Source organism: Staurois parvus, unplaced genomic scaffold (assembly GCF_062004578.1).
Source record: "Staurois parvus isolate SC_StPar_1 unplaced genomic scaffold, SC_StPar_1.0 ptg000196l, whole genome shotgun sequence".
Taxonomy (NCBI): domain Eukaryota; kingdom Metazoa; phylum Chordata; class Amphibia; order Anura; family Ranidae; genus Staurois; species Staurois parvus.
Genome location: NW_028317992.1, coordinates 1,819,967 through 1,832,259, shown reverse-complemented (window position 1 = coordinate 1,832,259; position 12,293 = coordinate 1,819,967). Strand labels below are relative to the sequence as shown.

General features: G+C 43.9%; 1 protein-coding gene across 1 annotated transcript in view; it reads left to right on the top strand.

Moving 5' to 3' along the window:
* The first annotated feature begins 5,571 nt into the window (after positions 1–5,571).
* The window catches only part of DGAT2 (diacylglycerol O-acyltransferase 2), a 28,881-nt gene continuing 22,159 nt past the window's right edge, over positions 5,572–12,293 (top strand). The window contains exon 1 of the mRNA XM_089677987.1: positions 5,572–5,677. Within this exon, the coding sequence (XP_089534113.1) occupies positions 5,638–5,677 (40 nt within the window). The 5' untranslated portion in view covers positions 5,572–5,637. The remainder of the gene's footprint in view (positions 5,678–12,293) is intronic.

The window sequence follows — 12,293 nt, the reverse complement described above, 5'->3', positions numbered from 1 at the left end:
GTATTTTTTTTTTTTTAAAGCAAGCATTGTAAGTGCCTGACTTTAACCTGATCAGCCTCTTGCAGTCTTTGTACTGAAATGTGAGAGGAAGGAGCATCATAAGGAGTCAATCAGCTGACAAGAAGTATGCTGATAGGAGGATAGGAAGAAGAGTGACAGAGAGATGAGCTCATCATTGTGCTACTTCTCCTTTCAATGTCCATTCATATGTTGGGGAGGGTCCAGGATGGCCTGGGCTCACAGGAAGGACTAAGGACATCTAGTGGCAGAATAAAGTACTGCAGGAGGAAATCTATGGACTGAAGCTGAATGTTGCAGCAAAGGTTGATTTTGTTATTTTATCTTTTAATGAGCTATAAGTTTTTATTATATTATTTTGGTCTGATTTCTCATTAAACACTACTACTTGAGCACCAGTCAGGTGTTTTTGCCTAAGCTGAGATGATGTCTTAGATTGTAAGCTCCAAGGAGCAGGGCCCTCCTATACCTCTTGTATTGAACTGTATTGTTGCTGGATTGTCTCCCATTATATTGTAAAGTGCTGAGCAAACTGTTGGCGCTATATAAATCCTGTATAATATTATTAATGTCATCAGCCTGCTGCAGCCAGGAGGAAGAATGTCCTTAGTCTCCTCTCCACCTAGGGTTACCACCTCATCCCTTTAACCTCCCCGGCAGTATTCCCGAGTGTAGCTCGGGGTAAAGTTTCAGTACCACAAGCGGTAACCCCGAGCTACACTCGGGCTTACCATGCGGCTCTGCTCCGCAATCCCTCGATCACTTAACTTGTCCTGCGCTCCCGCGATAAAATCACATAGTAAAACATTATTGTATCAAACCATTTCACATACATTTTGTCCCGAGTGCTTTGTCCTGTTCCCTGCCTGCATTTTTACTGTTCTTTCTGCCTGGAAACTGAAAAATGTCCATGGCGTCCAAAAAGCGTCCCTTTAGGTCAAAATCGGTTTTAGACCAGCTAGAGAACAGCGATAGTAAATCAGAACCACTTGCAGAATTGAGTGATAATGATTCGTGGGGAAATTCATCATCAGACACTGAAAACGATTTTGCAACTTTGCTCAGTGATGTGCGAACTTGGCGCTATATTTCAAATTTCAGTGTTTTTGGTTTGATTACATTATTGAATTAAATGTATTATTATTATATTATTATTTTTTATGATTATTTATTAAATTATAATTTATGATTTTGTGTTTCAAGTTTTATCCTAACCGGGATGTTTACTAGACTCTTGTTCGGACCAGGGGTGGACTGACCATTTAGAAACTCAGGCACTGTCCGAGGGCCCGGGGTCAGTAGGGGGCCCCATGAGATGCCCCCGGTACCTTTTTCATAGGCTTTTTTGAGTTTTGGCAAGGACACAGGGACCCATGATCCCCTATTGCCCGGGGGCCCCAAGGGGTCTGATTGGATGCTCATGTTGCATGTGAACCTTCTGGCCATCTTGGGTCAGGCAGAGTCTATTTAGGACTCTGACCCCTAGGTTTGGCGTGCTTTATGCAAGTGGCTAGCGTAGGGACAGATTCCTCTTCTGGCAGGGATAGTGCTGAGCATTAGGGAAAGGTTCTGGGGGAGTAGGAGGAGTGTAGGGACTACTTCTACCTCATCAGGAAGCTTCCCCTTTGGGTTGGATTGGCCAGGTGGCATTCCGCCTATCATGGCAGATGCTATCAACATCCTTGGGTCTTCCGCCCGCTGTCTCTCTGTGAACAGTTGTAAATGCCACTGGATGGTGATTCCTCCCATTTGCACAAGTTGAACGCTTTTACAATACATTGTTTCTGGCTATTGGGACTCTGTGTGTTCATTGCCTGCCAAGCCATGCTGCACCTTCCCAACAGCCTGGCCATGTTTACAGAGTGTAAGACAAGTTCTGCAATTGACAGCCTAGAAAGATGTCAATTACATTAGGAGTCACTGAGGTATCGACCCTCTCTCCAGTGCTGGGTGGGAAGATGTTCCATTTCCGATCTAGCATCACTGTGCACCAAGCCGGCTCCATTAAGACATTGTTTGGTGCACATGATGTGGAGGAATTTGAGAGGTCTGCACAGAGCCTTGACCTCAACCCTACTGAACACCTTCGGGATGAATTGGAATGCCAACTGCAAGTATGGTCTTTTCATCCAGAATCAGTACCTGACCTTGAAATGCTCTTTTGATTAGATGGATACATCTGAAAATCTGGTGGAAAGCCTTCCCAGATGAGTGAAGGCTGCTTTAGGCCACAAAGGTAGGGGCTCCAAACTAATGGCCATGGTTTTGGAATGGGACATCCAACAAGATTATAAAGGTGTGATGGTCAGGTGTCCACAAACTACTGACCATATATAGTGCTTCAGCCACAAGGGGAACTATGTGGATGTCCACTGAGCTTAGTAAAGACAGTGAAGCTGTTGCTACTTCAATTACCCAGTCATGCAAACATTTAAAAAAATATCACTTTTGTTACATTTCATATACATATGATTGGATAACCAAATTGAAAACCTTTATTTCTTTAACCCTTCATGTCGATGGTATGCAAATATGCGGCCCCACTGGACTGGGCTTTTTTTCCGTGGGGCCGCTAATTTGTATACCTGTCTTTGTGTTGGGAGAGTGCCACATGGTCTGCTCCCAGCACAGAGACTGGGATCTCACTGAAAGCTCTGGATCCCGCTCTAACGATCAGGACCCGGAGTTCCAGATTCCGGGTCACCTGATTGCTGTGATAGCCTCTGATTTGCTATCACAGTGATCAGTCACTGTGAAGCCCGCCCCCATGTTTTCTCTCTTTGAATGGAGGAAAGAGAAAAAACACAAGTGTGTGTAAAATAAAGACATACAAATAATAAGAAAATGAAAATAAATTAAAATAAAAATACCTAGATCAAGGTTTGATCTAGGTCAGTGCCAGGGTTAGTGTTTGGGTCAAGGTCAGGGTCAAAGGTCAAGATCAGGGACAAAAGTCAGGGTCAGTATTTTTTTTGGGAGGGGGTCTTGATTTTTTTTTTAAATTAGTATCAGTGTCAGTTAGTGGCAGGATAAAAAAAAGCAAAATGCGCACTATAGCTTCTGGGCTATACTACGGGTACAAACAACAACTAACATACACATATGTGGTATTGCTGCGATCGATAAGAGCCAGAGAAATTATTTTGGGTTCTTTGGTGGTAGGTTATGGTAGTAACAAGAAATATACAGCTAAATTTAAAAAAAATATATTTTTTTTTACTATTTTGGGCCAGTTTTCCTTTGATAAGAAAAAAAAATCAGGAGATATCCATTACCATTTACCACCAAATGAAAGGCCAATTTCTATTATAATCCACCTGGATTCACAAAGTAGTTGTGATGATATGTACGGTTTTGGTAACACATGTCAATGTTGCAAAATTGTCCTTAGGCGTTAAGATTTGTTTTACCCTTAGGCACGAAGGGGGTTAAGTTTAGTGAACATTAATTTCAGCAGCGAACTTTCTTTTTTAGTAAAAGGAAGCACAAAGTTACCTCCAACTCTTAGACTTTCATTGTGAGAAGGAACAGTAAAGCACAACCGCTGTGTAGCTCTGCAAAGCAGGAAGAAGTTCCGGTCAATGTAAGGAGCCAATATGACTGCCCAGCACATACATATAATAAATTATATATAAAAAGGAGAATCTTTAGGTCCTGTTCACACCTTCTCATTACCGTAACGCACATCAACACGTGTTACCAGGGGCGCACTGACCATTTGGAAATTCTGGACGAAGGAGCAAATGGGGCACAGCAGACAGCAGCATTTTCAGTTTGGGGGGAGGGGAGTGTTAGATGTACTAGCAGATATAGATACACTAAAACATTAAAGCCACACTCCAGCTCAGAGGCGGACTGACCATTTGGAAACGCGTGCACTGCCCGAGGGCCCGGGGTCAGTAGGGGCCCCATGAGATGCCCCTGGTACCTTTTTCATAGGCTTTTTTGAGTTTGGGCAAGGACACAGGGGCCCCATGATCCCCTATTGCCCGGGGGCCCCATGAGTTGTCAGTCCGCCCCTGCATGTTACATATGCTGGTGCAATGCAGTGCCATTAATTCTGCAAATGGATATGCCTTGTCACACGCTGATAGAAAATGGTGCATGCTCATTTTTTGGCAGCACACTGTACTGCATGTTAATGCTGTCCTGCAATGCAGGCCCATCGATATGTGCCTTGGGGTGCCATAGAGAACACATTGAACGTGCGTTTCCACATGTTACTAAAATGGTGTGAACTGGTCCTTAGCAGTATTAAAGCCAAAAGCGTAATATATTTCAGCTTACCAGTCGTTAGATGTGGTGGCTGCATTAGTTTTCTTTTTTTAGGCTTTTTTCCTCTCTGATTTCACCTGGTGATCTGGCCAGTAACACACCTCCTGTATTAGAGTGACTCAATTCTGGATGAAGGAGCAAATGGGGCACAGCAGACAGCAGCATTGTTAGTTTGGGGGGAGGGGAGTGTTAGATGTACTAGCAGATTTAGATACACTAAAACATTAAAGCCACACTCCAGCTCAGAGGTGGACTGACCATTTGGAAACTCGGGCACTGCCCAAGGGCCCGGGGTCAGTAGGGGGCCCCATGAGATGCCCCTGGTACCTTTTTCATAGGCTTTTTTGAGTTTGGGCAAGGACACAGGGGCCCCATTATCCCCTATTGCCCGGGGACCCCATGAGTTGTCAGTCCACCCCTGCTCCAGCTAATATTTTATACCCCGCCCTCACCTAACAGCCGATCTCCTCCACTCCTCCTACCACTCCATCCCCCACAGCCATTTCCTCCTGCTCCATTATCCCCTCCCTCCTAGATTGTAAGCTCCAAGAAGCAGGGCCCTCGAACCCCTCGTGTATTGTATTGTTACTGTATTGTCTCATGTTCTGTCCCCCACTATAATGTACAGCGCTGAGCAAACTTTTTGGCGCTATATAAATACTGTATAATAATAATAATAATAAGCAGCAGCAAACAGATTTTTTTATTTTGGGATAAAGTATTTACATGAATAAATAAAAGCTGATCATTGTAAGCCCCCCCCCCTGTCAGTGATACATTTTTTATCTCCATCCTCTACATCTGCAGGACAGCTTGTTCTGTTAGAAAATCAACAGACTTACTAGCAGGATCACCAGGTGAAAAAAAAGGAAAGAAATACTTATAAAAAGGAATACTAATGCAGCCTCCACATCTAAGAATTGGTAAATGTTTGCTTTTGGGGTTAATATGCTTTAAATACCACATACAGTATTATGGATATATTTACATGCACTGTTAAACTCTTTTTACAAATTTATTGAAAAAATATAAAAACGACTATACTTAAAAAAAATATTCAAAGCCTCAAATTGTCTAAAATGTAGCCCAATTACTATAACATGTTTAAAAGGTACTAAGTAAAATGAAATATGAATGTATTAGTGTCTGTGCATTGAATGAATAATAAAAGGCTGGAACCTTGCCAAGCTGGCCTTGGCTTTCTGTCCTTCCCCAGAATAGTCAGTAGATGGCGCTGTGCTCTCCTCTCTATATATAAGGCAGTGCTGTTCCTTGAGCTCAGTGCTGCACAGTGCAGAGAGAGGAGGGAGACAGCTGTGCTCATTCACCAGCAGCTCCTCCACCATGAAGACCATCATAGCTGCCTACTCTGGGGTGCTGAGAGGTAAGAGCCTGTAGCAGGGGCCTCTCATCACCTCCCTAGTCCCTCTGCATGAATCCATGACTTGCACTATGGCATTGCTTTGGCAGTGAACAGGTTAACTCCATTCCTCTTTCAGTTACTAATTAACAATTAAGCCACAGAGCTCAAGCCTTGTAATACTCTACTGATCTGCATTTTTCTTGCATAACCGGTATGCAGGTGGAGGGGGGAAATTCTATAGTCTGACTTTTTTTTTTTGCATGCTGATGTCATAGGATTTGTTAGAGAGAAATTTTAAGCTAGCTGTGGAGCTTCCCATCATCTGCCTCCAGATTGTTCTATGGCATCGTTGCTATTGGTTCAGTCTGTGTTCTGTCACTGGTGTGCAGACTTTTCCATTGGAGAGGGTGCTGGGTGACGTCGAAGGGATTGACTGCATGGAGTGTGTTTTACAGGCCTTTTAAATGCAATTGTTGCTGAACAGTTGCAGGTAAAGGTCTGTGTTGCACTGCATGCACCAGCAAGGCTTGGTGGATAATGCCAGGGACAGCAGAGAACCGATAAAGTGTGGTGACGGGAGACTTGTAGCTTTTTATTAACCTCCCCCCTTTTTTTTTTTTTTTTTTTTTTTTTTTTTTTTAAATAGTCTTTCTGCTTTAATTTGGTTGAATTCAGTCCCTGATGTCTTATGTGCTAACTCTGACCTGCTTTTGTTTAAGGAAGTCTGAGCGAGATCAGAAGTTGGCCATTGCTGATCCCTTATAAGAATGCTAGTTGCTGGGTTTAAAAACTAATAGTATAATCCTTTCAGGTCAATGGCTTGGGTCATTAGGGACCAGGGGCAGACTAACCATTTAGCCACTCGGGCACAGCCCGAAGGCCCGGGGTCAATAGGGGGCCCCATGAGATGCTCTTGGTACCTTTTGATGGGCTTTTTTTGGGTGTAGTTTGAGTGTGGGTCAGGACACAGGGGCCCCATGATTTCCTATTGCCTGGGGGCCATGAGTTGTCCGCCCCTGTTAGGGACCCATTTCCACTTGTGTTAATATATGTGTGTTAACATGGATTTCGCCAAGGGTGCCCATTGGGATTTCGCCAAGGGAGCCCATTGGGACCCCAACTGTAATTCTTACCTTTTTCCGTACTCCAGCCATGTGACCAGTTCCACAAAGCCTCTTCTCTAAGGTGTTAACAGGTCATGGTTGCATGCCTGCCTCCTCCGTGACCAATGCACGGTTATTAGCCCAGCATTGTATGTAATGACGTTGAGGGACCATCCATAGCTCTAGGCTTTGGGAAGGAGATTGCTGGAGCAGGTGTTGGGGGTAAGTAAAACATCCTTTTCCTGAACCCCCTACACATGGGCATTTAACACTTGCAGTGTGGGGTGGGCGGCAAAGGTAGATTTTGTCTCATTTCCAAAGTTGGGCAGACATTTCTCCCCTTTCATTCCATGTATTCTGTACCTGCATGGAATGAAGTGCATGTGCTATATAGCAATATATTAATTTGCTGGTTTAAAAAAAAAAAAAAAAAAAAAAATTCTCCCTGAGATCTCGGGGGAGAAGGTTGTATTTTTGTTTTGTGTTTTTTATTGCATCAGCATGCGTTGCATATTGCATATACAAAATTAACTTTTTTTTCAAAATGGAGCAGGGTTCCATGCAGCAGAGAGGCAGGAGGAAAACTGGTAAAAATTACATTTGCATGGACATAGGTCCTCTTTAAGGCTGTGCAGGGGAACACCTGCTAAAACCAATTGGTGGTCAGTGGGAAGAATGCCTCCCTTACAGTGGTGGTCCAAATACTACCCTTACAGGCAGCTATAATTTCCATTGGTGGTATCATGCCGCTGGCTTTTCCAAGCAGTGTTGGCAATGGAACTATTCGGGTATCCTCATATGGGAGGTCAATCAGCCACGGCTCGGGTATCCTCATATGGGAGGTCAATCAGCCACGGCTCGGGTATCCTCATATGGGAGGTCAATCAGCCACGGCTCGGGTATCCTCATATGGGAGGTCAATCAGCCACGGCTCGGGTATCCTCATACGGGAGGTCAATCAGTCAGAGCTCAAGGCACCCCTAGCAACCATGGAACGCTGGTTGAGAATGTCGGTCTGCTCTAAATCCTAAGTGGATGACAGTTGGCTTTGCAAAGCACTGTACTGCTATTATCTCCATCTTCCCCAGTCTCCTATGCTTACTGTCTAAATTCAGCATTTGTTCCATATTCTTCCTCTAAACCAGCCATTCACAACGAGAGCTCCCCCAGAGGTAGCTAGTAGTTCCTTGATCTGCGACTGATTGACCTGCCATATGATGGTGCCTGCATAGTGCAAAGCCAGCAGCACGACCCCCTTGGTCTTTTTATTGGTCTGTAAAGGTTGTATTCTTTCTAATTCCCACCAATGTAAGGGACATTGTTCCCATTGACCCTCAATGAAATAGTTTTAGTAAGAGTTCTCAAACACCTGAAAGTTATTTTAGGAGTTCCTCTAGGGCAGTGGCAACAAACTGGCAGCCTTCCAGCTGTTGTGTAACTACAAATCCCATCATGCCTCTGCCTTTGGGAGTCATGCTTGTAACTATCAATCTTGCAATGCCACAAGGGACTTGTAGTTTGGCAACAGCTGGAGGGCCACCAGTTTGACACCCATGCTCTAGGGTAATAAGGTTGGGAAAGGCTGCTCTAAACCAACTAACCTAAGTTCCTGATGGTGACAACAGTGGACCAAGCCTGGACCTTCATGTGGTGGATCATGTGTGTTTGATTTTTTTTTTTTTTGGAGTCTCCACCAATGGTGTCTGTGATCGTGATATTGTATGAGAGCAAATGGAAGACAAATGTCCTTTTTATAAAAGGAGGCTCTTAAATAAAGCCCTTCATGGCAGGATGATCAGGTATTTTAATGAGCTCTGCAAAATGATAAAATTTAATAATTTAATAATAAAATAAGATTAAGAACTTTAAAACGTTTTTAATACTTACAAGGTTTTACTGTTTGGGTTTGCAGCTACTTCACTTCACCATTGTCTGTTCCCCACTGGTTGGCAGCATGTGGTTTTGGGGGTCCCAGTCACTAAAGGGGAGGGGAGGCGTTATCTCATTCTGTAACCAGCCAACAACTATAATGAATAGTTCTTTTCTGGATGAGGATGGAGCATGCATTTCTACTGCCAGAAAGTTCATTAGCTTGCAAAGGGCATATGCAATATGACTTCTCTTCCCAGTGTTTACATGAACATGGAATGTTTTCTAGAGTTCAATTTTAAATGAACATCACAAAATCAAAGTTTAATATAAAGTCCAAACTGGGAGCACTGAACCTTCAGTGTCCTGCTAGTGTATGTTTTATTTCCCTTTCAAAGCCTTATTCACGCAGGGTGCTTTGTAACTATCCTCATCCCTGCCAAGATCCAAGGTACGGTGTGCAGTGGTGGATGTAACGGGGGCAGAATAGGTGACTGTCCAGATGGGGGATTTATCCCACTGGCACAATAAGTGAGCAATTGCTGAATCCTTCATATTACAAAGAAAGCACCTCAGTGTATAAAGTTGGTCTCAAGCAAAAACTTATTTTTTTATTAGAGTTTGGAAAGAGTTAGAACCCCTGTCGGGTTTTGTTGCTGTGGTTGAGGGAGTGGATGAATGCGGTGCGATCCTGAGTTTTTTTGGGGTGTAGATCTGAAGAATCTTGAGGCTGAACTCCAGGACGCCAAAGGCCAGTTCACACTACATGTGTTTCAGTTGCGTTTTTTTTTTTTTTTCTGCATCCAAATTGCGCAGAAAGTAGTAGGTTATATGGTTGTCAATGTCCTAGTTCACATCAGTGCTTGCAGTTTCAGTGCGTTCCGGATGCAGAAAAAAAGTGGAACAGGCTGCATTTTTCCTGCACAGAACTGTCTTGGAACGCTGTAAACGCATCAAAAAATGCACTGGAACGCACCTGTCCCGATTAACCACTTGCCAACCGCTCTATAGCCACATGATGGTTACGTGCTGTTGGCCAGTCCTGGGAGGGCGTCATATGAAGTCATCCCAGGCGAGCACCCGGCGATCTCCGTGATTGCTGTGTCCTAAGGACACAGCTGATCACGTGATGAGGTAAAAGCCCAATCACAGCAGCCTTTTACCATGTGATCAGCTGTGTCCATTGCTGCAGCAGGTCACCGAGTAAATACAGTTGCTGGTTATTGGTTGCACTTTCCTCACACTGCCACAGCGTGAGGAAAGTACTGACGATAACCGGCAGCTGTCACAGAGCCGATCGGCATTTATGATCAGTGCTGCCCTGTCGGTGCCAATCACTGCTTCATATCAGTGCACCATCATCAGTACCTCCTCATCAATGTCCACCAGTGTCGCCTAATCAGTGCCACTCAATCAGTTCAGCCTATCAGTGCCCATCATTGCTGCCTATTCATGCCACCTCATCAGTGCAGCCTCATCAATGCACGTCAGTGAAGGAGAAAAATTACCTGTTTGCAAAATTTTATAATAGAAACAAAGGAAAATGATTAAATACCACCCAAAAAAACTATTTGTGTGAAAGAAATGATAAAAATGTCATATGGGTACAATGTTGCATGACCGCGCACCGTGAGAGCGCTGAAAGCTGAAAATTGGCCTGGGCACGAAGGGGGTAAATGTGCCTGATAGGCAAGTGGTTAAATTGGAGGGGGGGGGGGGGGAACTGCCCTGGAACGTGCCAAAAATGTGCATGCAGAAACACATCTGGACTTTGTTTCTGTAGTGTGAACCATCCGTAAAAGTTATCTCTTGCATTAGCACTGAGCCTCCACTTGCAGGGGCTATCTGCGCTTTTAGATCAATGGGGCATAGAAAAAATGTACTTACCTGATCCTCTGCTGTTAGAATGGTGGTGGAGAGCATGGCATCACCTTCCTGCCTCTCTACCTCATCCAATCAGAGAACTCTTTGCATTCATTCATAACATTCTCTGAATGGTGCCCGTGCCAAGAGGCTAACCACCTGAGTTCAATATTCTGCAGGCCAGCTACTCAGAACAAGACCTGGAAGCAAGTGGAGATCACTGGAATATTGGTATCTACTTCAGTGATTTCCAGCTTCCAAGGACATCAGCCAGGTATGGTATATACATAGTCCCATTGGTCCAAGTTAGATCAATGTAACTATGTATAAATTATCCATCCCTGGAATTCTTTATTTCTGTATTGTTGACCAAAGGGGGTGAATTTTTTCCCTCCGAAACGCGTTGGACCAAGCTTGTATTTGGACTTGAGTTTCATAATGGGTCCTTCAATTTTATAAGTCACTTGGGTTTTTATCGTAGGGTGGGGGGGGGGGGGGGGGTGGGGGGACTGTCCAATGGGGACACCTATTCCTTTGACAATGCAAGAGGGGATTTCACTTTTCATGCTTCCTGTTGTCTCTGGGAAAAGGGAAATCTCCCCAACCAGTTTGATGGCAAAAAAGCCTGACTCTTACCTAAGCTGAGGATAAAAGAATCTTGGTTTTTAGATGCACTTTGTAGGCCTGTTGACCTTCACTACTTCCACCAGTGGAAAGCCTGGAGTTGCACTATTTCTGGATCTGCTTCTTTACAGCGCCCAGAGCCAAAACCTGCTTTTCTATGTGTACTGGTTTATTACCTTTTTGCTAGTTCATTGGTGTCCGGTGGTAAGAATCTCCCCCTTTACAGTGGTGATCAGAATACCACCATTGGAGACAGATAAAACTTATCATTGGTGCTGTTTTTAAAGCGCTACTGGACCCAGAACTATGAAGGAACCATCAAATGGAAGGTCAATCGGCCACAGGAACTCCTAGCAACCTCTGGAGGAACCCTAGGGTGCCACTGAGACTGGCTGCTGTAAAGTGTCTTGCCTGAATTCTCCCTGACCTTTGTGAGCTGTCTAAATGGCTACCACACTAGTGAGTGAAGCCGTGATAGCTTTTCTATCATACAAAAGGTGCAGATTGTGCCAACCCCTTAAGTACCATCTCTGCTGCTTGAGCATCCAGGACAGGCCATCTGCACAGTCTGGCCTCTTTGGAATTTCAGCTTTTTTGAAGGGAATATTGGAATTAATGGAAATAGATGACTGCCTGCAACTGTAAAAAGTTGCATGAATATTGTATTTCCTCTAGTCGTCTCCTAAATGGCCATCTAGCAGGCAGTAGCCTTTAACGTTTGTAAAGATTGAGAGTTTCTTTTGTTTTTTGATGGAGTAGGGAAAGATTGAAAACCTTGCTGGGTTTTTGGGTCCCAGTCACTAAATTGGAGGGCAGATAGTTTCTCAATCTGTAACCAGCCAGCAACTGTAATGAATGGTTCTTTTCTGGATGGGAGTATTTTTTTTTTTTTGCTGTCTACGTACCATTGGGGAACATTTTACTTTTCCTGTCCCAAAGATGCAACAGGAAGTTGGGAGGAGATTCCTGAAAGTGAGGGGAATCCCTTGGACAGTTATCTCTACAGCTGGTGCCCCCATTGAAAGTGTTTTGTTTTTTTTTTTTTTTTTTTTTTTTCTCTATTCAGTTCCATATCTTGTAAATGGTGCATACCAGCGTTCGTCCTGTTTTCTTTTTTTTTTTTTTTGGTTGGGGGGGGGGGGGGGGAAGTTAAAAAAAACAAAAACAAAAAAAAACGT